Below are 27,939 nucleotides of genomic sequence, written 5' to 3' on the forward strand. Positions count from 1 at the left end.
CCGTGCCCTGCTCCGGGGCTGGAGCAGGAAGGCAGAGCTGGTGCAGAGCCCAGGAGAGCAGGAGGGATGGATCCAGCCAGGGCTGGCTGCGGTGCTGAGCTTGGCTGCAGGCTGAGGGTGTGCTGGGGAGCACCAGCAGCTCCCTCACTGCTCTCCTGGCACCTCCAGCAGCAGAGGGGAGCTCTGCTGGGCTTGGGCAGCACAGTGCATGCCCAGTGCCAACTGGTGCTGAGCAGCAGCACTGCTCTGATCCCACCCTGGCATCTGGCAGGGATCTCATCCTGACCAAAAGATCCACAGGGCTTGAGCCTGGATCCTTCTGCCTGCCCCAGCAAGTGCCAGGCTGTGCCCCCTGCCCTGGCATCCCCTCTGCTGTGCCCCTGCCCTGGCATCCCCTCGGCTGTGCCTCCTCCCTTCCTGCTCTGCTGCCCACAGGTGCCCCCCACCCCCCACCCCCTGCTCTGACCTCTGCCACCATTGTCACCTCCTCACCTCCTTTTGGTGCCACAAGCACCCCTGGGGCCCTCTCCCCCTGCACAGCCTCCCCCTCCCCACGGGCACCCCGCAGCCCTGCATCCCCCCTGCCACCCCCAAGGCCTTGCCTGCCTCCCCTGCCCGTGGCACTGCCCCCACCTTGCCCACCCCCTGCAGCCCTGCCCTCCACCTCACTGCCCCCCCAGCACCCCCAGTCCTACCCTGCCCACCACAGCCCCCAGCCCCCTGCAGTCCCCAGAGCATCCCCACAGCCTTGGGGGGGGGCACCACAGCCCCTGCAACCCCCCTGCACCACCCCACGCCCCTAGGCCTAGCCCCCCTCTATCCCCTCCAGGCTGTCACAGCCCCCTGCATCCCCTGGGGGTACCACATCCCCCTGCCCCCGTCCCCACTTCCCCCTGCACCCCCGGGGCACAACATCCTCCTGCACTCCCTGCACCCTTTGGGTACCACATCCCCTCCCCCCTCATCCCCCTGCACCCCCCCACACCCCCAGCCCCTCCCTTGCATCTCCCGGCTGCCACATGCCCCCGCGCCCCCCTCCCCCCCCTTCCTGCATCCCTGCGTTATCCCACCCCCGACCCCTCCCCTGCATCCCCACCTTATCCCCCCCCGCCCCGCCCTTATCCATCCCCACATCCCCCCCCCCCCCTCCTGCCTCCTCCCAGCCTTGCGGCCCCCCCCAGGCACCACACCCCCCACACCCCTCCCCTCCCCGCATCCCCACCCCGCATCCCCAACCCCCCCACCCCACCCCGGGCCCCACCCCAGCCTTTCCCACCCCCCTCCCCCCCTTCCTCAGCCCAATCAGGGCGGGTTGGGCGAATTCAAACCCAGCCCCGCAACACCGGCGGCGGCTCCGCTGCCTTCCTTCCCTTCCTTCCCTTCCCGTCCCCGTGCGGGCGGAGGATGCGCCGGTGAGGAGCGGGGGACCGGGAGCGGGGCGGCCGGGGGGGCCGCTTCGGATGGGCTCGGGGAGCTGCGGGGTGGGCACGGCCCCATCCTGCCCACCCGGAGAGGAGGTGAGACGGGGAGGGAGGGGAGGGCGGGGGTGGGGTGGGGGGGAACCGGGAACCGGAGGCAACCGGGAAAGTTTGATGGCAGCATCAGCGGGGCGGAGGCTGAGCGGAGCCCCCGGGGCGGGGAGGGGGCTGCAGGGGCGGGGGGGGGGCTCCTGGGCGGGGGGGGGGGGGGGGGGGGGTGTTTGTGTGTTGAGGGGGGAGGGAAGGGAGCTGCTCGCTGCTCCTCGTCTCGGTGTCCCCCCCGCAGCAAGGCCGGGGCGGGAGGGGGGCACCCAGGGGCGGCTTGGGGGTCCCTGGGGAGGGGTTGTGAGAGTCGAGGGGGTGCGGACTGCCCCCCCCCGGGAGAAGGAGAGAAAGAGGAGAGGGCGGGGGGCGGCTTTGGGCAGGAAGCTCGGCGGCTGCCGGCCGGAGCGGGGAGGGGAGGGAAGCAGCCTGGGCGTTTTGGGGCAGATTCGGTGGAATCCAGGAAATTTCTGCAGCTGCTGCAAACCTGCTGCTGGGAGAGGAGTCCTGGCTGGCAGCGATGCCTGGGAACGACCCTGGGCAGGAGGTGGGAGGGGGGCCGGGGGGGAATGCTCGCTAGGCGCCCACCCCTCAGCCCCTTCCTTGCGTCTGGATGGCAGAAACTTTCGGCTGCAATGGAGGCGATTCCTCCCCCCTGGAGCTGCAGGTCTGCTGGGGCGGGGAGGGAGGGGGGGGACGACGCTGCTCGGAGCCTTGGGAGAAAGCAATGAGGCACAGCAGCCCCCCGAGGAGCTGGGGGAATCGGAACCGGCCCCCCCCCGAGCCCAGCACCGCCGCCCGCGGGAGGGGTGGGGGCCGCGGGGGTGCTCCACGCAGGGCTGCGAGCGCTGGGCAGCCCTGCCCCAGGCTGTGGGCATGGAGCACCGGCAGGGAAGGGCTGGCTGGAGGCAGCTTTGGTGCAGAGCCTCCTCCTAACCGTGAGGAAAAGAGCTGCTGGCAGCAGGAGCTGGGGGTGGGGTGGAGAGAGGAGGATGAGGATGATGATGATGATGGGTTTAGGAGCTTCACTCCCCCCCATCCTGTCATTCCCAGAGAGGTTCTGCTTCCTCCCAGCTCCTGTTGGCTGCCATAGATCCACCCAGGAGCAGGGACAGAACATGCAGCAGGTTTGTGGCTGCCGGGGGAGAACCACCCAGAGCCCTGGGGGGCTGCTGGGGAGGCAGAGCTCCGGTGCCACCCAGCCCCACAAGTGCCCCTGGTCACCCTGAGCTGGGCTGAGCTCAGCTGGCTCCCAGCAGAGCTCTGGAGGCCTCCCAGCAGCTCAGCTCCTGCCAGCCTGGGGCATGGATGTGGAGCTGGGCAGAGCCACTGCACCCTGCTCAGGAACCTGTTGGTCACCCAGCCTGGGGCTGCACCCAACCAGCACAGCTCCTTTGTCATGAGCCTGGGGGACTCTGCACACCCCTGAGGAGGAGGAGGATGCAATCAGCATCTCAGCAGTCCCTCCAGCAGCTCTTCTCACCCCAAATCAAAGCCCCTCGAGGACTTCTCCATCCTTCTGTGCCCCTCTCCCCCCTGCCACAAGCGCACCCAGACAGCCCCCAGGCCCCTGGAAGGTGAAGAAATCCTTCTGCTGGTGTTCCCTCCCTGCTGAGGAGGGTGCTGGACCCCCAGGTCGGGACTGGGAGGTGGCAGAGTGGCCACCAGGGACAGCCCAGGGCTGGTTCTGGTGGTCTCAGCCAGGTTGGTGCCCGGGAGGGGGATAGGGAAGGTCCTGGCTGGGTGCAAACTCTTTGTGCCTTGCTGCACAGCCCCAGCCTGCAGGCACAAACTGGAGCCCAGGAGGCTCCACCTGAGCAGGAGGAGAAACTCCTTTGCTGTGAGGCTGCTGCAGGCCTGGAGCAGGCTGCCCAGAGAGGTTGTGGAGTCTCCTGGTGTGCAGAGCTCCCAGCACCCCCTGGGCACTGTGCTGCTGGGCAGGCTGCTGGGGGAGCCCTGATGGAGCAGGGCTTGGGCTGGGTGAGCTCCAGACGTCCCTTCCAGCCCCTCCAGGCTGGGGGCTGTGAGTGCAGGAGAGGCAGAGGGCTGTGGCAGCAGTCTGTTCCCTCAGCCCTGTGGCTCCTCCGTGGCTGACAGGAGCTGGTGGCATCCTCTGGCCCCTGGCTCGGAGCTGCCTCCTGCTGCCAGCAAACCTCTGATGCTGCTCTCTGAGCAGCTGCTCCTGGGAGGAGAGCACTGCTGGGCTGCAGAACATCCTCTCCAAAGCCAAACTGCTGATGGCTCTGAACCTGATACTCCAAAGGGGAACTGCATGGCCATTAGGCAGCTCCCCCCCAGCTCCCCGGGCAGGGCTGCAAGGGCTGAAGGCATCAAGGGAAGAGAAGAAGCTGCCAGATGGGGGGAGGGAGGGAGGCAGGGGCTGGCTCCTCCAGGACCAAGGCAGAGAGCAGCAGGAGCTGAGGGAGGCTGCTGGGAGGTCTGTGACAGGAGGAGCTGTGGAAGGAGGTGAGGAACAATTCCCTCTCCAGGCACAGGCTGCCCAGGGAGGTGGTGGAGTCCCCAGCCCTGGAGGGGTTCAGGAAGCCTCTGGAGATGGCTCCTGGGGCCCTGGTTTGGAGGGCAGGGAGGTGCTGGGCTGCTGCTTGGACTGCAGGAGGAGCTCAGAGAGCTTCTCCAACCCAAACCATTCCATGATTCCATAGGGAGGAGCTGTGGGAAGGACCCACAGTGGGGTCTGGAGTAGCCAACCCTCCAGGGCTCAGCACCCCTGAAGTCCCCACCCTGGCTCTGCTCCCTGCAGTGTTCTGTAGCTCTCAAAGCCCTTTGTGGGCCCAGGGCTGCCCTTGGTGGGAGAACCTTTCCTCAGCCCTCCTGGCAGGCCAGGCCAGAGGTTTCTGCCAGCTCCCAGCAGTGCTGCAGGGACCTTTGGGGCCCCTGGGCATGGGGGGCTGGATGGAACCATTCCAGCAGCAGGTGATGCTGGCTCCCTGACAGCTCTACCCTGGGCTGGATCTGCCTTCCCCCAGCTCTGTCCAGAAGACCTCTGGGCACACCTTGGACATCCTGGGTGAGGGATTTGTGAGACCATTCTGCAGCTGGGAAGTTTCTGTGGTGTAGGGAGGAGGAAGGATGCTGGGAGCTGGCTGAGTGGTGGTCTGGAGGCTGGGAAGCTGCCAGGATCCATCAGGACAGATGCAGCCATGGATGTTGATGGCTTCTCAAACCCTTGCCTGCTCCTCTCCTGCTGTCCTGGCAGGGCTTGGTGCTCCTGGGTCTCTCCAAAGCAGACACCGAGGCAGAACCTCCTCTGGGGAGGACTTCTGCACTCTATTTGGAAGCAGATTTTGCTGCTTGGATTACTCAGAGGTTCAGAGCAGAAGGACTTTGAGCTGAGCTCAATGTGCCCCACAGGAGAGTGGACACTTGAGCCCCTGGACAGCTCCTGAGAGCTCCAAACCAGGCAGGACCTCCCTTGTGGAGCTCCTCTTCCAGCCTGGTTTGTGCCCTGTAACCCCAAACTCCTCTCAGCAGCAGGCTGTGGAGCAGAAGCAAACCAAGCTCTGCTCTGCTCCCACCTCCCAGAGGGGTCACAGCTCACCTGCAGGATCCCTGGCAGAAGGGAGATGCTTGGGGTGCTGGGTGGTGCTGGCCTGCAGTGCTGAGGGTGCAGGCAGCTGCCTGCAGCTTCACCTGGAAGGGTTTGGGGTCGGAGAAGACCTTCCAGAGCCTCCAGCCCAACCAGTCTCTGAGTCTGCCCAGGCTGGGGCTGAGCCATGGCCCTCAGCAGCACAGCTCTGGGGCTCTGAGACCCCTCCAGGGCTGGGGATTCAGCCACCCCCCTGGGCAGCCTGGGCCAGGCTGTGCTGGTCAGAGCCTGCCCTGCCCGTGGGGGGCTGGGAGGTGCTGCCCACGCACTGCCAGGCTGGCATCTGCCACGGGTGCCTGCACACCTCAGTGCCAGCCTTGCAAGGGAGGAGGACACAAGCAACAGGACCTGGATCTCCCCATCTGGCCTCCAGGCTGGAGGTGCTGGAGGTGCCAGCTCTCCTCTGGTGCTCATCCTGGGCGTGGGCTGTGCTGATCTCATCTTCAGGAGCAGCCTCCAGACAGAGCTCTGCTTGGGGAGGAGCAAACTGGGCTGAGAGTGTGGAGCTCCCAGGAGGGACTGCAGAGCCTGGGGGCTGGTGGTCAGCAGAGCCTGGGGGCTGGTGGTCAGCAGCCCCCTCCCAGGGCCAAGTCCCTGCAGCAGTGTCTCCCCCCGGGGCAGGAATAGGTTGCTGAGGCAGTGCCAGCACGGCCCCTGGGGGCCTCATCCTCAGGGCCATTCTGTTCCTTGGCTGACACCTGGCAGCAGTAGCCCCTGGCCAGCTGGCCCAGGGCTGCAGACAGGGCTTGTGAGCTGTGCCCACCTGGTGGGGCACCGCCAGGCCCTGGCAGCACCGCAGGGAGGGCATCGGTGGCCGCGGGGCAGGGGGAGTGCTCCTCAGCTCGGGAGGGCTCAGGCAGTGCAGAGAGGAGCTCCGGGGACCCTCCGTGGTGCAGCCAGGCTGCATTGCAGCTTTGGGAGTTTAATTGTGTGCTAACGAGGGGATTGAGGCCTGGGAGGGTGATGCTGGCCAGCTCCTGCTCTCTTCCAAGGGCTTGGTGATCTTCTCCCTCTCTCCTCTCCCTCCCTCCTCCCTGGCCTCTTCCTGGAGCAGCCTTTTGGCTTTCCCTCCCCCACTGGAATCCAGAAGGGGTTGGAGGAGCTTTAAAGGCCCCTCCTGAGCTCCTCATTGCAGGTCAGGAGTGCATGGCACACGACCAAGGCTTGGGAGGGGGTTTGGCTCCCGCAGTACCCCCCCGGGGGGTGGCTGAGAGCTGCTGCCTCGGGCAGGGCTGCACCGGCAGCCAGCTCCCTGCCAGCTCCATGGGGTTGGTGCCAGCGGTGCTGGAGACTCAGGAGCTGTGTGGGAGGACCCAGAGAGCAGAGCTGAGGTGACCACAGGGGACAGAACCTCGTCCCCACCAGCCAAGGGCAGTCTGCTCCTCCCTCTGAGGTGCCAGGGCTTGGGGTGCTGCCCACCTCCAGGTCGTGATTCTCTGTTCCAGTAAGAGCAGTGTCTGGGGCCTGGGGCCAGCCACCCTCCCTGCTGTGCCAACCTGCTTCCAGGAATGCTCCTGGGGCTGCCACCCAGGGAGAGAGCAAATCAAGCAGCAGTGACAGGCACTTGGCAGCGAGCTGGCACAGAGTGTCCTGGCACAAGGGGCAGGTCCAGCACCGCCCTCTGAGCCTGGCTGGCTGGCACTGGGCCACAGCCTGGCTTGGGGGGCACCCAAGTAGCTGCAGCCCAAGGTGGTGGTGCAGGAGTGTCTGCTGGGCAAGGGGCTGGGGAGGAGCAGCTGAGGCATTGCTCAGCCTGCAGGAGAGGAGGCTGAGGGAGACCTCACTGCTCTCTGCTGCTCCCTGAGAGGGGGCTGGAGCCAGGGGGGGTTGGGCTCTGCTCCCTAGGTGAGATCAGGTGAGAGAAGGAGAGGAACTGGCCAGGGCAGGGCTGGGTTGGACCTGAGGACCAATTTCTCTGCTGCAAGAGTGGTCAGGGACTGGAGCAGACTGCCCAGGGAGGTGGTGGAGCCTCCATCCCTGAAGGTGTGCAGGAATGGCACTTGGGGCCATGGCTTGGTGGCCAGGCTGGGGTTGGGTTGGGGTTGGGCTGGAGGATCTCAGAGGTTTACAGCAGCAAGGCCCTGGGCTGCCATGAGCACCACAAAGCCATCAGCCAAGGCAGGAGGCTGTCCTCTCCCAGCACAGCTGCACCTCGGCCATGCTGCCACAGCCTGGAGGAGTTTCTGGCCCTGGAGAGGCTGTGGCTGCAGCCTGGGGTGGGGAGAGGCTGCTGGGTCAGGGGGACCTGCCCAAGCCCCCCCTGTGAGCCAGGACAATGCTGTGGCTGCCTGGCAGGTGGTTTCCCCTGCTGGCTCTCATCTGTGTCCACCTCCCAGCACGTCCCCAGAGCAGCCTCTGGGTCTGGTTAGGCTCAGGAAGCTCAAGCACCTCAGGGCAGCCACCTTGACCCACACAGTTCCTGTGCTGCAGGGCTGCCTCGCTGCTGGCTGGGCTGGAGGAGAGCTTCAGGTGCTGGGAGCTGGAGGCAGAAGCGAGGTTGGATCAGCAGCTGCCCCGGGGGAGGCAGAGCCGGCTGGGCTGGGCTCCTGCAGCGCTGTCTCTCGCTGCTGCTGGGAGATAACAGCACTTGGAGTCAGGAGCAGCCTGCTCCAGGCATGGGAACAGCATCGATTTCCAGGAGCTGGAGGGCCCTGGCCCTGCAATCGATCTGCATTTTTATCAGCTCATCTCAGCCGATGGGAGATGCTTTGACACTGCTGCTGCTGCCGGGGAGGAGGAGGAGCTCTGCTCTGGGATTGCTGCCGTTGGTTGCCTCAGGTCTTCTGCTTGGCCCTGCAATGTCATTCACCTGCCAGGGCTGTCCCTCCTGGACTGTGTCCCCCCGATGGCAGCGGGGGTTGGGCCAGAGGAGCTTTGCAAGTCCCTTCCCACCCAACCCAGAAGCTCTCTGAGGTCCCTTCCCAACCCAACCTTTCTGTGATCCTCCTCTTGGGCTGTCCCAGGTCCCACCAGACCTGAGCAAGGTGCTCTCAGGCTGGGAGGCCATGGAGGCAGGAGGGAGCAGGGAGCCTTGGAAGAGTTTCTCCTGGTCCCTTGTCGGTGGTGCAGCCTCCTGCTGGTCCCTCTGAGCTCCCAGCGCTGCTCCCACCCTGCTGGGGGAGGCAGCAGGGCTGGAGAGGGTTAAGGAGGAGCAGGAGGGTTGGATTTGATTAGCAGAGCAGGGCAGGGAAGGCTTTGCAACACATAAAGCTGTTAGAGAGGGATCAATTGTTCTCTGCCGGTGCTGGGCCAGCAGCAGGAGGGAGAAGCTTAATTGGGAGCTAATGAGATTTGGGTTAGGTAGGAGGAGCCGTGGGTGGGGGGCGAGGGGCTGCTGGCAGAGTCCCCTCCAGCTGCAGGCCAACAGATCCAGGCTCTGTCTGGAGCAGCCTTGGAGCTCCCCCAGGGCTGGGCAGGTGGAGCTGGGAGAGTCATTGATCCAGGGAATGGGTTGGGCTGGAAGGGACCTTCAAGATCATCCAGTCCCAGGCCCCTGCCATGGGCAGGGACACTGCAGGGTGGCTGCTGCTGCTCCCCACCCCGGGCTAAGGCATCTCTGGAGGCTCTCCCTGGCTGTGCAGGTTCCTGGGCAGGAGTCCTGAGGCTCTGGCACCCTCTGCCCTCTCTGCTGCTCCCTCATTTCACTCTCCAGTGGAGCTCTTCTCCTCAGCTGGGTTTTGGTTGATGGCTTCAGCTGGCAGCTCCCCTCCAGCACACTGCAGCTGACCTTCATCCCCCCAAGGGCTCACAGCTGACTTCTGGCCCAAGTGTCCACCAGGACCTCTGTGTCCCCTGCTGCAGGTCTGCTCTGCAGCCCTTCAGAGCCCTGCTGTACAGCACCCATCTGGCTCAGCTGCAGGACTTTCCCTGCTGAGCTCTCTGTGAGCTCTTCCCTCCAGCTCCCTGAGGTTTGGAGGCTCCCTCTGCTCCCTGTGGGATCTGTGAGCAGCCAGCAGTGGCCCTCTGAGTGCAGCAGCCCCCAGGGCATTGTTCACCCAGCTCACCCTCATGCAGTGGTTTGGCCTGGGAGGGACATTAAAGATCATCCAGCTCCAGCCCCTCTGCTCCTGCCTCTGGAGCTTCTTGTCCCCTAAGCTCTCTGGGTCTGGTTCCACCTCCCCTCCTGCCCTGCTCAGAGAGGGACCTCTGTGGGAACAGCTTCAGTGGTGGTGTGGTAGGAGCTGACCTCTTCCTGTTGCCCTGGGCATGAATCCCTCTTGCCCCTCTGTCCAAGGGGCACCCTTGGGATGAAGCCATCTCTTCCTCTTCCTCCTAAATCCCTGCTGCTGGAGGCTGCTTGTGGTTGCAGCCTGAGGGACTGATCCCTGCCCTGAGAATCCATGCTCTGGAGCTGAGGGCAAGCCCCAAGCTGGGCACCCCTCTGGAGAGCTCCTGGGAGCTCCTGGAGTGGATTTTGGGCTCTCCTTGTGCCAGGCCTGGGTCCTGAGCAGAGGACACTGCATCACCTGCAGTGTAGTGGCAGAGGCCTTCCCTGCCAGCATGCTCATTAGGGTGCTTTAATTATGGAGATACTCAGCCTAATTGTGTCCCCTGGTCCCTGCTCTGCTGAGATTCTATCTGCTGCTCACTCTCTGCACCCTGGCTGCTCTCCAAGCCTCTCTGCTGTGCAGATGGAGCCTGCACAGGGGAGCCTCACCCAATGGGCCAGGCAGTTTGGGATGCTGCTAACCACCTGGGAGAAGAGCTGCAGACACCAGAGAGGACCCCAGTGCAGCCCTGCTCATGGTTGGTGTCCCCATGATGACAGTGCAGGAGGGAGCTGTGCAGGAGGGAGCTGTGGAGCTGTGCAGGAGGGAGCTGTGGAGCTGTGCAGGAGGGAGCTGTGCAGCTGGGAGCTGTGCAGCTGTGCAGGTGGGAGCTGTGCAGGAGGGAGCTGTGGAGCTGTGCAGGTGGGAGCTGTGGAGCTGTGCAGGAGGGAGCTGTGCAGGAGGGAGCTGTGCAGGTGGGAGCTGTGGAGCTGTGCAGGAGGGAGCTGTGCAGGAGGGAGCTGTGCAGGTGGGAGCTGTGCTGGTGTGTGCTGTGCTGGTGTGTGCAGCTCTCTGGGCCCACTGGAGGTGCCCAGGAGGTTCAGTGAGGCCAAGTGCAAGGTCCTGCACTTGGGTTGGGCTATCCACACAGGATGGGGATGAAGGGCTGGAGAGCAGCCCTGGGGATCAGAAGGACTTAGGGCTGCTGGGGAGGTGAGAAGCTGGAGATGAGTTGGCATTGAGTGCTGCCAGCCCAGAGCCAGCCCTGCCCTGGGCTGATGCCTGGCAGCAGAGGCAGGGAGGGGATTCTGCCCCTCTGCTGTGCTCTGCTGAGACCTCCCTGCAGTGCTGGGGCAGCTCTGGAGTCCTCAGCACAGACAGGGACCTGCTGGAGTGGGGCCAGAGGAGGCCACAGCAATGATGGGAGGCTGCCCAGAGAGGTTGTGGAGTCTCCTTGTGTGCAGAGCTTCCAACCCCCCTGGGCACTGTGCCCCTGGGCAGGCTGCTGGGGGAGCCCTGCTGGGGCAGGGGCTTGGAGTGGGTGATCCCCAGAGGTCCCTTCCCACCCTCAGCACGCTGGGCTCTGATGATTCTGTATTTGCTGTTCTCCAGAGCATGGAGGAGAGCAATCAGCTGCCTGGAGTCATCTGCCCTGACTCAACACAGCCATTACTGAGCCCCCTTTCAGCACTGCTCCTCCAAGGCAGCCACAGCAGAGCTGATCCAGCCCTGCTGATTCAGGCCTGGTAGAGCTCAGACTGATGCTCAGCTCCACCAAGCTGTTCCCACTGGCCCACTGCCTGCCTGTCTCTCTTTCTGTCTTGGCATCCTCTTGCTGTCCCCTTGGCTGCAGCTCAGCTTCCCAGAGCAGCTGAGGTGAAGGCAGGAGCCCTGCCCCTGAAACCCAAGCAGCCCAGGACCGCTGTGCCTGCGGCTCCAGCAGCTCCCCTGCCAGGCAGCTTCAGCTCCCTGGTGAGCTCTAGGGACCCTGAAGCAAAGTAAGGCAGCAGCAGCTTCCCTTCCCTTCCCTTTGTCCCCCAGCCTGTCCCTGGGCACAGGAGCACACAGGTTGGAGAAGACCTTCAAGTCCAACCACTGAGTCTCAGCTCTGACTCCTCTCCTGGAGGAGTGCAAAGGCTCTGGGCTGGGAGAGTGAGGCTGGAGAGGAGGAAGCAATTCCTTGCAGGGAGGCTGGGGAGGCTCTGGCACAGGCTGCCCAGGGAGGCTGAGGCTGCCCAGGGAGGCTCTGGCACAGGCTGCCCAGGGAGGCTCTGGCACAGGCTGCCCAGGGAGGCTCTGGCTGCCTCCTGCCTGGAGCTGTTCAAGGCCAGGCTGGGCTGGGGGGAGGTGTCCCTGCCCATGGCAGGGGGCTGCAGCTGGGTGGTCTTTAGGGTCCCTTCCAACCCAACCCATTCCAGGATTGTCCATGCTCCTCTGATCCCCTGAGCACCTCCCTGTGTAGATCAAAGCCCTCTTGGACACATCCTGCTGGGCTCAGCCCTCGCTGCCTCCGTGCCTGAACCGCTGGGAGATGCAGGCAGGTGCAGCCCCTCCAGGAGCTTTATATTAGGCACCCTCTTGCTCCTGGAATAGCTTCCCAGACAAAACTGGGTTATGATGCAATTAAGGCTGAGAAATGAATCAGTGATTTGAGGGGGAAATTAAACCTCCCTCCCCCCCCAGCAAGGGAGGTGGCAGCGATCCCACGCCGAGCTCTGCCGGCGGGCAAGGCTGTGCAGAGGCAAGGGGCAGGGGCTGAGGAGCCTCAGCCGTGCCCAGGAGCTGTGCCAGGCCACGGTCAGAGGGTGGAGACCTCCAGCTCAGGCAGGGTGGTGAGGAAAGCTGCCTCCTAACCTGGCTGCTGGTGGCAGTGCAGTTCAGGTAGCTCCTGGGTACCATAGCAACCTGCGCCGGCCACCAGCGCCAGCCAGGATGCTGCAGGAGCTGCCAGGCTGAGAGCAGCTGGGAGTGCAGGCATGGAATGGTGGAATCAGAGCATTGCTTGGGCTGGAAAAGCCCCCAGAGACCACCCAGTCCAACCAGCAGCCCACCACCACGGCCCCAGGTGCCATGGCCACAGGTTTCCTGAGCACCTCCAGGGCTGGGGACTCCACCACCTCCCTGGGGCAGTCCCTGACCACCCTGGCAGCAAAGGAATCTTTCCCAATCTAAGCTGGAAGTGCACTGCTGAAGGGTCAGGAGGAAGCTCAGCAGGCTCCAAGAGGCACCATGCATGGGTTGATCCCTGCCAGAGGTGGCTCTGGGTTTCTGCACTGATGTGGTTGAACTTCTCCTTCAAGCAGGGCTGAGAAGGGGCCTGGAGCCCTGGGCTGGGGGAACCCCAAGGTCAGGGTCAGGCTGATGGGAGAGGGGAGGCAGCATGGGCAGCTCAGGGACCAAGAGCTGTGTCCACAAGCTCCTCCCTGGCAGTGTGACCTTAGGAGAGGTCCTGAGGTCTGCAGGGGGGTGGAAGTGACTCTGCTGTGCCTGGAGGAAGCTGCTGAGCTCTGCTTGCAGCAGGATACAGCCAGGAGAGGACAGGGGAGCAGAGCTGCCAGAGCTGAGCCAGCAGCCCCAGCAGCTTGCAAGACTCTCCCAGAAGGCCCTGAGGAGCCAGCTTGGCTGAGCCCTGACCTCCAGAAGCTGGGACTGCAGCTTGGGTTCACCACCCAGCTTAATGAGGCCAAGAGCACCCAGCCAAGGCTAAGAACTCCTCTGGCCTGGGGCTGGGTGACCCTCCCTGCTCCTCCCCCTTGGCCACAGCAAACAGGAGCTTGGCATCTGCAGAAAGGTTGCTGCTCCTCCTGGGGAGCTGCTAATGAGCTGGTGAAGGGCTGCTGCTCTGCAGAGCAGATGGTCACTGGGAGCCTTCCCTTGCAGCCAAGGCACTGCTGGAGTTGCTTTCTGCAGCCCTGCTGAGGGCCCTGGAGGTTGGAGGCAGCAAGGTCCCCCTGAGGAGCTCTCAGCCAGCAGAGGGTGGGAGGCAGAGCTGCTTCTGGTCCCTCAGGAGGTGTTTCCATCTCTCCTTGCTGGAGGTGACAGCTCCAGCCCTGGGCTGAACACTTGGCCAGGTTCTCACCCCCTACTCCTCTGGGCTCAGCAGAGATGGATGCTGGAGCTGGCTGCCTTTGGTAGGATCCTCTGGACTCTGAATGGTCACAGCTGGAAAAGTCCTTGAAGCTCATCCAGTCCAAACCATCTCTAGCTCTAACCAAGGCTGGGGCTGAACCATGGCCCTCAGCACCACAGCTCTGTGCCTGGGGAGGAGCAGCTGAGGGAGCTGGGGGTGTTGAGCCTGGAGGAGAGGAGGCTGAGGGAGAGCTCATTGCCCTCTGCAGCTCCCTGAGAGGAGGCTGCAGCCAGCTGGGGTTGGGCTCTGCTCCCCAGGGCCAGGACAAGAGGAAACAGCCTCAGGCTGCCCCAGGAGAGGTTCAGGTTGGCCATGAGGAACAATTTCTTCCCTTTGAGGGTTGTCCAGGCCTGGCCCAGGCTGCCCAGGGAGTCTCCATGCCAGGAGGGGTTTCAGAGCCCTGGAGATGTGGTGCTGAGGGCCATGGGCTGGTGGTACCCTGGCAGTGCTGGGGTGAGGTTGGACTCCCTGATCTTGAAGGTCCCTTCCCAACCCAACCCAGGAATCTCTTTTGGCTTTCAGCAGGCTGAGCTGAGGAACCTCAGCAGAGACCTCCAGGGATCCAAGTTCAGCTTCCATCTGCTCCATGGCCTGGCCATGGAGGGGTCTCAGGCTGGTCCCTGTGCCCCTGCCCAGCCACCACTCCTGGCTCAGCAGCTCTGCTCCAGCTTAGCAGGGAGGAAAGCAGAGAAGTTAATTTATTACTGCAAACGACTCTGAAGTAATTAATTGATCTTGTCAAAGGCAAGAGATGATTCCAGGGCTCTGTAATCCCAGCAGAAAGATCCTTCTTGTCCCCTGACAAGGCAGCTGTGATAGAGCTGTTCCACCAGCACAGGCTGGAGTCAGGGTGGGGACATTCCACTTAATGACTCACTCTAATTAGGGTGAGGCAGGCCAGGTCCCTGTGCCCCAAGCCTCCAACCCCCTGCCCCAGCCTGCCTGCGGGCAGCTGCTGGGGCTCAGCCTGTGTCAGCCAGGCAGGAAGGGTCCCTGGTGAGCAGAAGTCTGGGCAGCTGCATGTGGAGGGGACAAGAGAGCTGGGAAGGAGAAGGTTGGTGACCAGCAGAAGGAAGGAGGATAGAGGACATCAATAGCTAAAGGGTGAGAGGATGGAGCCAGGGTCCAGGGCTGGGGAGGAGCAGCTGAGGGAGCTGGAGGTGTCCAGCCTGGAGGAGAGGAGGCTGAGGGAGAGCTCATTGCTCTCTGCAGCTCCAGCTCCCCTCTGGAGGAGCCAGCTGCTCCTGAGGAGCCACCAACAGGACAGCTCTCCCCTCACTGCCACCCAGGCTTCAGGAGGGAGGCTCAGGGCAGCCCTTGGCTCTTTCCAGGAAAGGAGCTGGGAGTGTGCCACCAGCCCTGCCAGTCGCAGGGGATGAGGAGAGGGATCTGTGCTTCCAACCTGGCTCCTTGCTCCTTGGCAGGCTGCAGCAGCTCAGCACGGTGCCTGCAGAGCAGGGAGAGGCCAGAGGCTTGCCTGACTTACAGAACCTGAGGGCTGTCTCAGCTGGAGAAGCCCTCCAAGATCACCCAGCCCAGCCAGCAGCTCAACCCCCCCAAGCCACGGCCCCAGCTGCCTTGGCCGCAGGTTTCTTGGCCACCTCCAGGGCTGGGGACTCCACCACCTCCCTGGGCAGGCTGTGCCAAGCCCTGACCACTCTGGCAGCAAGGGAATTGTTCCTCCTGTCCAACCTGGCCCTCCCCTGGCACAATTTGAGGCCATTTCTTCTCCTCCTATCCCCTGATTCTGGGGAGAAGAGACCAACCCCAACCTGGCTGCAGCCTCCTCTCAGGGAGTGGAGTCTCCATCTCTGGAGCCATTCCAAGCCTGCCTGGATGCCATCCTGTGCAACCTGCTCTGGGAGGAAGAGACCTCTAAGGTCAGGCAGCAGGGTTGGACTCAGTGATCTTCAGAGGTCCCTTCCAACCCCTGTGAGCTGTAGAGAGCCAGAAGCTCTTCCCTCAGCCTCCTCTTGCCCAGATCCAAGGGCCCCAGTTCCCCCAGCAGCAGTGTTCTCCCTTCTCTGCAGCAGCAGCAGCAGTGCAGCCTCCCAGGAAGCCAGAAGTTAATTTTCATTAATTGCCTTGGGGCAGCCAACTTCCAACCTCTGCTCAGCACATCCTGCATGGAGAGGGAGCCCTGGCCAATGTGTTTTGCCTTGAAGTGAAGCATCCCAGGGAGTGCTTGCCATCAGGGCTGCCCTCAAAGCCACGAGGAGTCCTAGCATGTCACAGGGCTCTCCCAGTGCAGCCACTGCAGCAGCTGACCAAATCACTTTGTCAGCACTAAAGACATATATATATATAAAAGGCAACAAGCTCCAGTGCTGAGATCCTGCTCTGAGCTGTGTGGCATCCCAGAGGTGAACAGAGGAGCTCTGCTCCCCTCCTTTCTAGGGTGCTTGGAACTCTAGCTCCAAGAAGGACACTGAGGGGCTGGAGTGGGTCCAGAGAAGGGTAATGGAGCTGGGGAAGGGTCTGGAGAGCAGGGCTGGGGAGGAGCAGCTGAGGGAGCTCTGGGGATGTTCAGCCTGGAGAGGAGGAGGCTGAGGGAGAGCTCTCTGCTCTCTGCAGCTCCCTGAGAGGAGGCTGCAGCCAGCTGGGGTTGGGCTCTGCCCCCAAGGGACAGGAGGGGCAATGATCTCAGGCTGCCCCAGGGGAGGTTTAGGTTGGAGATTAGGGAAAATGTCCTCCCCAGAAGGGTGAAGGCTGCCCAGGCAGTGGGGGGGTCCCATCCCTGGAGGGGTTTCAGAGCTGTTTGGCTGAGGAGCTGAGGGCCAAGGTCTGAGCTGTGCACAAGGAGAGGCTGTGGCTGGCCTGGGTGACCTGCAGCTCTCCTCCAGCCAGGGCATCCCAGGAAGGCTGAACCTTGGCTCAGTCCTCTCAGAGCAAGCTGCCAGGGGGGGTTGGAGCTGGATGGTCCTTGGGGTCCCTTCCAACCCTGACAATTCTCTAAGCTCCCTGCTGCCTCCAGCTCAGCCTCACCTCAAGCCCTGCTGGTGCCCTGCTGGGGCAGCAAATCCACTCCCTGAAGCAGGGGCAGGATCAAGGTTTCTGGGTGCCAAAGGCTTCCATGGGCCCCAGGGACCTCCCCCCTGAGCTTCCCCCAGGCTCAGGCAGCTTTTCTCAATTGGCAGAAGCTATTCCCAGGCACTGACACCAAATCAGCTGCCTGTGGGAAGGGCTCATGCTGCACTGAGCTGGGGGTGCTGGGGATCACCATCCTCTGGCTCTGCTCCACCTGGAGGAGGTGGCTTTGATTGCTTGGTGATTAACTGGGGCAGGATGAATTCTGCTTTGCTTTTGTTCTGCTGAAATCCTGGCGAGGAAGCAGGGTGGGGAGGGGCAGCAGCAGCTCCCAGCAGCCCCCCACAGCCTTGGCATCTCAGCCACCTCTCTAGCTGACTCCAGCAGCCCCTTGGAGCCTTCTCTGTCCCATCCTCAGCACCTGGATGAGGAGGGATGAGTTCACTTTGCTCCAGAGCAGGCAGCAGTGGCTGTCCCCCTGGTTTAACTCAAACCTACAGTGGCTCAGGTGGGAAAGGAGCTCAGAGCTCATCTGCTCCAACCTCTGCCATGGGCAGGCACAGCTCTCAGCTGCTCAAAGCCTCATCCAGCCTGGCCTTCAACACCCCCAGGCAGGAGGCAGCCACAGCCTCCCTGGGCAGCCTGTGCCAGGCTCTCAGCAGCCTCACATTGAGGAACTTCTTCCTCAGCTCCACTCTAACCCTGCTCTGCCTCAGCTCCAAACCATTCCCCCTTGGCCTGGCTCCAGACACCCTCAGGAGAAGTCTCTCTGCAGCCTTCCTGCAGGATCCCTTCAGGCCCTGGCAGCAGCTCTGAGGTCCCCCTGGAGCCTTCTCCATGCTGAACACCCCCAGCTCCTCCACTCTCCCTGCCTCTATCCTCCTGGGTCTCCTGGACAGCAGGCTCTGAGCTCCCTCCTGGTCCCTCCTGCATGGGGATTGGCAGGTGCCATGCTCTGCTCTTCCTCAGGTGCCACACATGCCCCAGCAGTGGTGGCTTAGAGAAGAAACTGCTCAAAGTGGCAGCCTGCTCCCAGGGCTTGGCCTGGTGACCTTCCTGAAGTGGCTGGGAAGGGCCAAATCCTTCTGGCTGGGACCCCGGGCCCAGTCTCAGGCCATTTCCTCTTCTTATATCACCTGAGAAGAAAGCAACCCCCCCCGGCTGCAGCCTCCTCCCGGGGAGCTGCAGAGGGCAAGGAGCTCTCCCTCAGCCTCCTCCCCTCCAGGCTGCTCCTCCCCAGCCCTCTCCTCCAGACTCTTCACCCTCCGGACACACCACCGACAGTGCTGACGGTTTGGAGGGGCCAGCAGCCCCCCAGGAGCCGCCCCGGGGGCTTGGAGAGGCTCTTGTGGGGCAGCGCAAGGCTCCAGGAGCCATCGCGGGGGGGGGAGCAGGCTCAGCCCCCAGCCTTGCTCTCTCCCACGGTCTGGCTCTCGCAGGCAGGCGGCTCACGAAACTTCTCTTGTCTCCAGTTGCTGGGCTCCACCTTTTATTCTAATCGCTCCTGCATCGCCATAGGAACCCGCGGGCGCCGGAGCGCCGAGCGGCAGCCTCCCCCCGGCAGCCTCCCCCCGGCAGCCTCCCCCCCGGCAGCCTCCCCCCGGCAGCCTCCTCCCCGGCAGCCTCCCCCTGGCAGCCTCCCCCCGGCAGCCTCCCCCCCGGCAGCCTCCCCCCGGCAGCCTCCCCCCCGGCAGCCTCCCCCCCGGCAGCCTCCCCCCGGCAGCCTCCCCTCGGCAGCCTCCCCCCCGGCAGCCTCCCCCCGGAGCGCTCCGGGAGCGCCGCGGCTGCTCCTTCCCCTTCCCCTTCCCCTTCCCCTCGGGATGCCAGCTGATGGAGCCAGGAGCCCCGGCCGCTCAGGTACCCTCTCCGTGCCCCAGCCCCGCTCCAGTGCCCACGCCGTGGGCAGCGCAGGGAGCCTCTGCCGTCGGCTTTCGGGGACCCCTCGTGGCGGTGGGCTCAGGAGCTGCGGCTGGGGCTGATTGCTGCTGGGGTCCTGCAGATCTGCTGCAGGTGGTTTGGGGGTGGAAGAGGGCAGGGGGGGGTGGGATGGGTGGGAGCAGCCTTGCTTGGGAGGTTATCTTCATCCGTGGCTGGGCTGGGCAGTGGTGGCAGCTCCCCGAGTGCTGGGGGGGCAGTGGTGGCAGCTCCCTGTGTGCTGGGGGGCAGTGGTGGCAGCTCCCTGAGTGCTGGGGGGCAGTGGTGGCAGCTCCCTGAGTGCTGGGGGGCAGTGGTGGCAGCTCCCTGTGTGCTGGGGGGCAGTGGTGGCAGCTCCCCATGTGCTGGGGGGCAGTGGTGGCAGCTCCCTGTGTGCTGGGGGGGCAGTGGTGGCAGTGGTGGCAGCTCCCCGTGTGCTGGGGGGGCAGTGGTGGCAGTGGTGGCAGCTCCCTGTGTGCTGGGGGGGGCAGTGGTGGCAGCTCCCTGTGTGCTGGGGGGGCAGTGGTGGCAGCTCCCTGTGTCCTGGAGGGCAGTGGTGGCAGCTCCCTGTGTGCTGGGGGGGCAGTGGTGGCAGCTCCCTGTGTGCTGGGGGGCAGTGGTGGCAGCTCCCCGTGTGCTGGGGGGCAGTGGTGGCAGCTCCCCGTGTGCTGGGGGGCAGTGGTGGCAGTGGTGGCAGCTCCCCGTGTGCTGGGGGACAGTGGTGGCAGCTCCCTGTGTGCTGGGGGGCAGTGGTGGCAGCTCCTGGTGTGCTGGGGGGCAGTGGTGGCAGTGGTGGCAGCTCCCCGTGTGCTGGGGGGCAGTGGTGGCAGCTTCTGGTGTGCTGGGGGGCAGTGGTGGCAGCTCCCTGAGTGCTGGGGGGCAGTGGTGGCAGTGGTGGCAGCTCCCTGTGTGCTGGGGGACAGTGGTGGCAGTGGTGGCAGCTCCCCGTGTGCTGGGGGACAGTGGTGGCAGTGGTGGCAGCTCCCTGTGTGCTGGGGGGGCAGTGGTGGCAGCTCCCTGTGTGCTGGGGGGCAGTGGTGGCAGCTCCTGGTGTGCTGGGGGGCAGTGGTGGCAGCTCCCTGAGTGCTGGGGGGCAGTGGTGGCAGCTCCCCGTGTGCTGGGGGGCAGTGGTGGCAGTGGTGGCAGCTCCCTGTGTGCTGGGGGGGCAGTGGTGGCAGCTCTCTGTGTGCTGGGGGGCAGTGGTGGCAGCTCCCTGTGTGCTGGGGGGCAGTGATGGCAGCTCTCTGTGTGCTGGGGGGCAGTGGTGGCAGCTCCCTGTGTGCTGGGGGGCAGTGGTGGCAGCTCCCTGTGTGCTGGGGGGCAGTGGTGGCAGTGGTGGCAGCTCCCTGTGTGCTGGGGGGCAGTGGTGGCAGCTCCTGGTATGCTGGGGGGGCAGTGGAAGGGAGGCACAGGGAGGGTGTGCTGCAGAGCCCCCCCAGGAGATTTGGGGGTGAGCCTGGCTGGGGCTGGGCTAAGCCTTCACCCTTGGCTGAAGTGTTGGCAAATGGAGCCTGGGGTACCCCTCCTGAAGCCTGGGGCAGCCCTCCTGGAGCTTGGGGCACCCTTCCCAGAGCCTGGGGCAGCCCTCCTGGAGCCTGGGGCAGCCCTCCTGAAGCCTGGGGCAGCCCTCCTGAAGCCTGGGGCACCCTTCCCAGAGCCTGGGGCACCCCTCCTGAAGCCTGGGGCACCCCTCCTGAAGCCTGGGGCACCCCTCCTGGAGCCTGGGGCACCCCTCCTGCTCCCCCTGGCACCTGGCCCAGCCCTGTGGCTGGATGGCTCCTGGACGTTGCCCACCCACATGCTGAGCCCTCAGAGGGTTCGTGAAGGAGCTCTCAGGATCCTGCTGTAGCTAACAAGGCTTAGGGAGCCCAGGGGTGGGTGGTGGTGCCTTGGCAGAGTCTGGCACTGCCTGTTCCTGGGCAGCTGCCTGGTGGTTGCTGGACAGCCACCCTGTAGATGGCTCAAGCCATAGCTGAAGGTGCAGGGGGGGAGTCTCAGCACCCTCCTGGGGCACAGCATCGTCTGTACCCAGCTTGGAGGGGCCAGGAGGGTCTCTCCCTACTGGGGGCATTCAGTGGAGGGTGCTGGGGTTGAGGCTCAGAGTAAGGAGGCAGCTGAGGAGGAGAGGTGGCACCTGCTGCTCTCCCAGCAGAATGGGTTCCTGCTCTGAGGGTCAGCTGTGATCCTGCTGGGCCTGGCTGGCTGCTGGGGAAGGATGGGGAGGTGGCCTCAGGGTGAACCTCACACCAGTGGCTGCTGGCAAAGCCAGGAGCAGGTTTCCAGGGAGAAAGCAGCAGAGAGGCTTCGAGAAGCGAGGGAAGGGAAGGCAGAAGCAGAGCTGGACGGTGCTAGCCCTGTTTGCTCACAGGCTGCATCCCATAACCCAGCTGGAGGACACAGCCCTGAGTCCTCAGCAGCTGCTGGTGAAGCTGAGAGCTTCAGCACCTTCCTTCCCGTGGGGCAGAAACCCCTCTGAGGACAGCACCCAGCAACCTGCTCCAGGGCCCTGCCTGCTGCTGGAAGTCCAACTTGCCCTGGCAGAGCCTCCAGCTGGCAGCCACCCAGTGACCCAGCAGGCTCCCTCCATGGCACCCAGCAGCAGCTCTGCCTGAAAAAGGCAATGAAAACCCTGCACAGGCTCCAGCTGCTCCCTGAGCTCCTCCTGTGACCACCAGGCACGAGGCTGCTCTTCCCAGAAAGGCTTCCAGCTGCCTCCCTCCCAGCAGGGCTGAGCTGACCCGCCTCAGACAGACAGACAGACACTTTGGGAGTGACAGAGGGAGCACAGCAGCCCTGGTAAAACCTTTTCCCATCTTAGGAGCTTAGGTGCCAGAAATCCTCCTGCTCAGGCAGCAGCTTGCTTGCCTGCAGAGCCCAGCCAGGGCTCTCTGCTTCCTCATCTCCCTGGAGATCACATTTGCTGCCTGCTTGCAACAGGCTGTTGGGCACCAAGGGCAGCCATGCAGTGAACCAAGGGGAGCAGGCAGAGCCAGGGCCCTGGAGACCCCCACCCAGAGCCCCCAGAGCAGCTCTCAGCCTTTTGTTAGTCCTTATCCTGTGCAGCTTCCCTAATCCTGCTGGGTCTGGCCACAGAACCATCCTCTGCCAGGCACTGCCAGGACCCTGGCTGCATCCATCTCTTGGGTTTCACTCCTGGGTGCCTCAGCCAGGTTTGCCTGGGGAGGAGCAGCAGGTTTGTGCTTCTCAGAGCCAGGTTGGTTTAGCACCACCCTGATGACTCCAGTCCTGTTCTTGCTCTCCCTGCACTCATCTTCTTCTGCTAAATGCCTTTTGGACTTCAAGCCTGGGGCCCCCTCCCTGCTCTCCTCCACCCCAAGCAGCTCCACTTTCTACCTTTCTTTTTTTTCAAGCCATTAGTCTCCTTCCTGCCTCTTACATAAATGATCCCAGTGTCTATTTTGGGGTGGCAAAAAGTCCTCACTTGGGGAGGTTTCACAGTGTGCAAACAGAGCAACTCCCTGGGCTGCAGCTCTGGCAGGGTGCAGCTAAACCCTGCTCCATGTCCTGGCATCTTCCAGCCTCCATCCCTGGAGCAGCTCAAGCCCTTTCCCGGTGCAGTTCTGCTTCATTGTGCAAATCCTGTTGGGCTTTTGGAACTCCTTCCAGTGCCAGGGTGGTGCAGAGCTGCTGTAGCCTCTCCCAGCACCCTGAGACCTAACTTGGGAAGCTGCCTGGATCCAGAGTTAGGCTTCACTGCTCCCCAGCCCCTCCAAGGAGCATGGATGCTGCACTAACAGTGCCCAAACCCCAGCATGGAGGGGTGGGAAGGGACCTCTGGAGCTCACCCAGCCCAACCCCCCTGCTCCAGCAGGGCTCCCACAGCAGCTTGCCCAGGAGCACAGTGCCCAGGGGGCGTTGGGAGCTCTGCAGAGGAGACTCCCCAGCCTCTCTGGGCAGCCTGCTGCAGGCCTCCAGCAGCCTCACAGCAAAGAAGTTTCTCCTCCTGCTCAGATGCAGCCTCCTGGGTTGCAGTTGGTGCCTGTTGCCTGGGGAGCAAAGCATGACTTCAGCAGCTTCAGCTGGTGTCTGGTGGTGGGAGTAAGCTGCTTGAAGGAGGAACAGATTTGCCTTTGAGCAAGGTTCCTCCACTGTAAATTGGAAGTCAGCAACACCCAAAATGTTAGCACCCAGAAACTGCTTCCTGCCTGGCACAGAAGATTTCTCCCTTGGCTTTTCCTAATTAGGCTCTGACTCTGCTTTGGACACCTCCTGGAATCTCAGACTGGTTTGGGTGGGAAGGGACCTTTAAAGGTCACCCAGTCCAGCCCCCCTGCAGCCAGCAGGGACCTCTCTAACCGCAGCAGGTTGCTCAGAGCCCCAAACAAGCTGAGCTGGGATGGTGCCAGGGATGGGGCAGCTCCCAGCCTCTCTGGGCAGCCTGGGGCAGGCTCTCACCACTCTGTGTCAAATATTTCTCCCTTCTTCCTCTCTCTTTTAGTTTCAAACCACCACCCCTTGACCCTGCTCAAACCTCTGTCCTCAGCTTTCTTATGAGGAGCAGCTGAGAGACCTGGGGTTGTTCAGCCTGGAGAGAAGGAGGCTGAGGGAGAGAGACCTTCTTCTACAGCTCCCTGGCAGGAGGCTGGGGAGGAGCAGCTTGAGGGAGCTCTGGGGGTGCTCAGCCTGGAGAAAAGGAGGCTGAGGGAGACCTTCTTCTGCAGCTCCCTGGCAGGAGGTTGGAGCCAGGTGGGGATTGGTCTCTTCTCCTAGGGAACAAGGGACAGGATGAAAGGAAATGGCCTCAGGCTGCCCCAGGGGAGGTTTAGGTTGGACATGAGAAGAAACTCCTTCACTGGAAGGGTTCTCACAGCCTGGCACAGGGAGGTGGCTGAATCCCTACCCCTGGAGGTGTGCAGAAGCCACAGAGCTGTGGAGCTGAGGGACCTTGGTAGAGTTAGAGTCTGGCTGGCCTGGATGCTCTTTTCCAGCCCAGATGATTCTGTGGTCCTTACTGCCCCCTCCATGCCCGGCAGGAAGCTCCCCCTGGGGTTTTCTCTCCTCCAGCCTCTTCTTCCCCCCCCCCCCGCCATCCCTAGGTGCTGCCTCCCGCTGCGAAGCCTGCGAGTCCTGGAGCGCAGGGATGCTGGCAGGATCTGGGTGCCATCCAGCCAGCAGGCTGAGTCATGCCGTGGTGCTGTGCAGCTCCATCCCCACCCGGAGCCCCTTCGGTACCCACTCAGCTGCTCTGCTCGGAGGTGTCTGCAGTGGGCAGGGCTGAGCTCCCCCCCCTCAGCAGATGGCATCCCGTGGCGCTGAACAGCCCCGCGGGGCTGCCGCTCCGGTAAACAACTCATCAGGGGCTGCCGCTCCCCAATTAGCCTTTGATTGGTGTCTGGGAGCCGGGCAGGAATCATCTCGGCGTGGCCTTGCCTCGGCCCTGGGCACTCAGCCTCTTCCTCCAGGACTTTTCTCCACGTTAAACAATCGCCTCGCATTGTTCCACCTGGGTTTTTTTTTCCTCCCCTTTTTCGGTTGCTTTTTCCCCTCTTCCTTCCCCCCCCCCCCCCCCCCGGTTCGTTTTTTAATGTCTTTATTTTTTTTTCCCCTTTAAAAATGGTTTTCTTTCCTTCTCTTTTTTAAATGAATTTTTTTATCTAATGGGGGAGGGTGGGGGGTGGGTTTCCTTTTTTTTCCCCCTGTGGTTTTTATCCATTTTTCCCCTTGTTTTGTTTCCCCCCTCCCCCTTTTTTTTTTCCCCTTTTTTGCCCCCTGGTTTTTTTTCCCCTGTGTTTTTTTCCTCCCTCCCCTTTCCCCCCTGGTTCTTGCCCCTCTTTTCCCCCCCCTGATTCTTACCCCTCTTTCCCCCCCTGCTTTTCCCCCTCTTTCCCCCCCTGCTTTTCCCCCTCTTTCCCCCCCTGCTTTCCCCCCTCTTTCCCCCCGCTTTTCCCCCTCTTTCCCCCCCTGCTTTCCCCCCTCTTTCCCCCCCTGCTTTCCCCCCCTCTTTCCCCCCCTGCTTTCCCCCCTCTTTCCCCCCTGCTTTTCCCCCTCTTTCCCCCCCTGCTTTTCTCCCTCTTTCCCCCCCTCGTTCTTGCCCCTCTTTTCCCCCCTGCTTTTTCCCCCTCTTTCCCCCCACTCTTTTCCCCCTCTTTCCCCCCCTGCTTTTTCCCCCTCTTTTCCCCCCTGCTCTTCCCCCTCTTTCCCCCCCCTGCTCTTTGCCCCTCTTTCCCCCCTGGTTTTGCCCTTCTTTCCCCTGTGTTTTTTTCCCCTCTTTCCCCCTCTTTCCCCCCATTTTCCCCCTTTCCCCTTTCCCCCTTCCCCCTTCCCCCCCCCTTTTTTTTTCTCTGTGGTTTTTAACTTTCTTTTCCCCCCTGTGATCTTTTCCCTTTTTTCCTCCTGTTTTTCCCCCCCTTTTTTCCTGTTTTTTCCCCCTTCTTTCCCCCCTTTTTTCCTGGTTTTTCCCTTGTGTTCCCCCTCCCCCCCCCGTGTTTTTTTTCCCTTTTTGTTTCCCCTGGTTTTTTTTTTTTCCTCTTTTTAAATTATTTTTTTAAAGTTTTTTTCCCCTCTTCTTTTCTTTTTTTCCCCTCTTCTTTTGAGTTACTAAGGGAACATGAATCTTAATAAAACTCCATCAATGGTTCCTTAAATAACAGCTGCCTTCCTGGAGCTGTCTTCTCACTGGGCTGGGGGTTTGCTGGGGGGGGTTGGTTGGTGGTTGGTTCTTTTCCCTCTCTCTGCTCAGAATTCCCCAGCAGCTCTCCAGAGTGTTCCTCCCCCAGCAGCTCTCCAGAGTGATTCCCCCCCCAGCAGCTCTCCAGAGTGATTCCCCCCAGCAGCTCTCCAGAGTGATTCCCCCCAGCAGCTCTCCAGAGTGATTTCCCCCCCCAGCAGCTCTCCAGAGTGATTCCCCCCCCAGCAGCTCTCCAGAGTGATTCCCCCCCCAGCAGCTCTCCAGAGTGATTCCCCCCCCAGCAGCTCTCCAGAGTGATTCCCCCCCCCAGCAGCTCTCCAGAGTGATTCCCCCCCCAGCAGCTCTCCAGCCACTCTGCCCCACACCTCCAGCCTTCAAGGGGCTGTTGCTGAGGCTCAGCTGTGCCTGGTGGGGTTTTGTGACGACTCCTAAGTGCCTGTGGTCCTCTTAACCCTTTCATTCTCTTTGTCCTTCTCCTGTGCATCCCTAGCCCAAGCAAGCTGGACCCTGGAGATCTTTGCTCAGTGATGTGGCTGGACACAGCCTTCTCCTCCTTCTGCTGGAGTAGTGATGCTGGTGTCCCCCTGCAGCTGCAGTGAGGTAGGTGCCCTCCTTCTCCTTGGTGCAGTCCTTGTGCCAAGGGAAAGGCAGCAGCTGGGCATGTGGCCCTCAACAGGAGTGGGCAAACTCCTGTGTCCACCCTGGGAGACCTTCAAAACCAGACTAGATAAAGCCTTGAGCAGCCCACTCTGACTCCACAGCTGGCATCCTTTCCAGGGTGAATTCTCCTGCTCCAAAGGGGTCCTGCAGCATTGGCCTTGAGAGGTGGGCACCTCTCCAGGGCAGGGCTGGGGAGTTGTGAGTGGAGAGCCAGTGTCTGTACCAGTGCCCTGGGCTGCCCAGGGGGGTGGCTGAATCCCCATCCCTGGAGGGGTTTCAAAGCTGCAGAGCTGTGGTGCTGAGGGCCATGGTTTAGCCCCAGCCTTGGCAGAGTTTTCCAACCCAAACCATTCAGAGGATGTTGGGGGTTGGAAGCACCTCTGCTATGGAGACAGATTGAGAGAGTTGGGGCTGTGCAGTCTGGAGAAGGATCCAAGGAGACCTTCTGGTGGCCTTCCAGCATCTGAAGGGGGCTTCAAGAAAGCTGGGGAGGGACTTTTGAGGGTGTCAGGGAGTGATAGGACTTGGGGGGATGGATCCAAGCTGGAGGAGGGGAGATTTAGATTAGACATGAGGGTGGTGAGAGCCTGGCACAGGTTGCCCAGGGAGGTGGTGGAAGCCTCAGCCCTGGAGGTTTTGAAGGCCAGACTGGAGGTGGCTGTGAGCAACCTGCTCTGGTGTGAGGTGTCCCTGCCCATGGCAGGGGGGTTGGAGCTGGCTGATCCCTGAGGTCCCTTCCAGCCCTGACAATTCTCCTAGGAGATCTTCAAGTCCAGCCCCAGTCCTACACCTCTTTACCTCCACAGTTCGCAGAGCTGGTGCAGCCCCAGCCTCCCTCACCCCCTCTGCTTTCATTCCCCCTCCCCAGGCGCTCTCCCCCCGGCCGGCAGTGGATCCCGAGGCGCTGCAGGCGGCCATGGAGTGAGCGGCGCCGCGGGTGCGGGGGGGCACAGCGGGCGGCGCCCTGCTCCTCGCCTCTGCCATGAATGATGCATCGACCATGGAGTATGAACTCCTCTCCCCCTCCTTGGTGGAGCACCCAGCCAGCTCTGCAGGCATGGATGCTGAGCAGAAGACCGTCTTTGCCTTCGTCATCTTCCTCCTGGTCTTCTTGGTGATGCTGATGGTTCGCTGCTTCCGCATCCTGCTGGACCCCTACAGCCGCATGCCTGCCTCCTCCTGGACTGACCACAAGGAGGGCCTGGAGCGGGGCCAGTTCGACTACGCCTTGGTGTAGACCCCGGGGCGAGCCTGGGAGGGGCTCTCCGTGCCTCCCACCCCAGCCGGCCCCAGCCCCGGCCCCCTCCGTCCCCTCCCCCCCCCCCCCCTTTCCTCCGTGGTGTTGCCCCAGCCCAGCAGGGATGCTCTGGGCCGGGAGGTGAGGTCAGGTTCTTCCCCGGGGTTGGGGTTTTCTAGGGGTTTCTCTCTTTTCTAAGCACTTTTCTGTTCTCTTGGCAGTCTGTGGGGCTCTTGGAGAGATGTTCTGGGGTGGGGGTGACTTGACCTGGCGTGGTCCCCGCTGCCCACCGCGCCCCCGGGGCGGTGCCACCTCCTGCAGCGAGGGGCAGGAGGGGATGGGGCAGGGCATGGCTGGACCTGCCCTCAGCCACAGCCTGTGGGGCTCCTGCTGCCGTGGGTGGCTTTGCCTGGTGCCAGGCCAGAGCTTTGATCCCCACCTCCTCCTTCCCCCCACCTCACCCCCATCTGCATCCTCCAGGGAGTGCTGCCCGTGGTCCAGTGCCTGTGTGTGTGTGTCCTGTAGCTGAGCTGTGTCTGTCAGGGGGTTTGTAGGCACCAGACCCAAGTGCTGGCTTTGTTCTTCTCTGTGTGGCAGGCCCAAGTGAGGGGGAGATGGAGACGCCCCCCCACACCCCCTATCCCCCCGTTTGCAGCCCCCTTTTGGCACCCAGCCCTGCAGCCTGCTCTTTGCTTCACCCCGTGGTGACCTGTCCCTGCCCAGCTGCTGGAAATGGTCTGAGCAAGGTGCAGGCAGAAGGCTGCCTGCAGACCTGCCTGGGTGGCCCTGGAGGGAGCCAGGGTCCACCACGACACGTGGGAGATGTTCCTCAGCCAGCCCGAGCCTGGCAGCCTCCCACCAGTATCCCATTCTGGGATTCCAGCAGGATCTGGGTGGCCAACCCATGTCCGGGGGGGTTGCTGGGAGTGGTCAGCCCTTCCCTGGCCTCCTGCAGGGTCGCAGAAGGGCTTAGTGAATAATGGAGGGGAGCACAAAGCTGTCCTCCTGCCCCTCTGTGGGGACCATGCCTGTTGGGTAGGGCTGCTGCAGCTAGCCCTGGGGCTAGCAAGAGCCATGGTGGGGCATGGCTGGGGGCCACTGAAAAGCTCTGTGCTAAGGGATTGGAGCCCATGGGGGAGGACCTCTTCCCCCACCGTGGAAATAAAGCTGCACTGTGCTAACCCCACCCAGCTGCTCCTCTGCTCCT

The 27,939-nt window shown here is 62.9% G+C and overlaps 1 protein-coding gene across 5 annotated transcripts; it reads left to right on the top strand.

The window, feature by feature from the left end:
- The first annotated feature begins 1,314 nt into the window (after positions 1 to 1,314).
- Positions 1,315 to 27,918, top strand: CTXN1 (cortexin 1). 5 transcript variants are annotated; one of them, XM_068165018.1, is made up of 4 exons: positions 1,315 to 1,517; positions 22,646 to 22,893; positions 25,326 to 25,435; positions 26,364 to 27,918. In XM_068165018.1, the coding sequence occupies exon 4, from the start codon at positions 26,478 to 26,480 to the stop codon at positions 26,730 to 26,732; it is 255 nt and encodes an 84-aa protein (XP_068021119.1). In that variant the 5' UTR covers positions 1,315 to 1,517; positions 22,646 to 22,893; positions 25,326 to 25,435; positions 26,364 to 26,477; the 3' UTR covers positions 26,733 to 27,918. The 5 variants fall into 5 exon arrangements, with proteins under 5 accessions (XP_068021119.1, XP_068021117.1, XP_068021120.1 ...); XM_068165017.1 differs by lacking the exon at positions 1,315 to 1,517 and adding an exon at positions 17,977 to 18,129; XM_068165016.1 differs by lacking the exon at positions 22,646 to 22,893.
- Positions 27,919 to 27,939: the final 21 nt, after the last annotated feature.

Source organism: Melanerpes formicivorus, unplaced genomic scaffold (genome assembly GCF_026170545.1).
Source record: "Melanerpes formicivorus ecotype bairdi unplaced genomic scaffold, bMelFor1.0.p_v2 SCAF_83, whole genome shotgun sequence".
Lineage (NCBI taxonomy): Eukaryota > Metazoa > Chordata > Aves > Piciformes > Picidae > Melanerpes > Melanerpes formicivorus.

Excerpts from the sequence above, each read along its gene's own strand:
- CTXN1 (XM_068165018.1), top strand. The coding sequence starts at position 26,478 with ATGAATGATGCATCGACCATGGAGTATGAACTCCTCTCCCCCTCCTTG.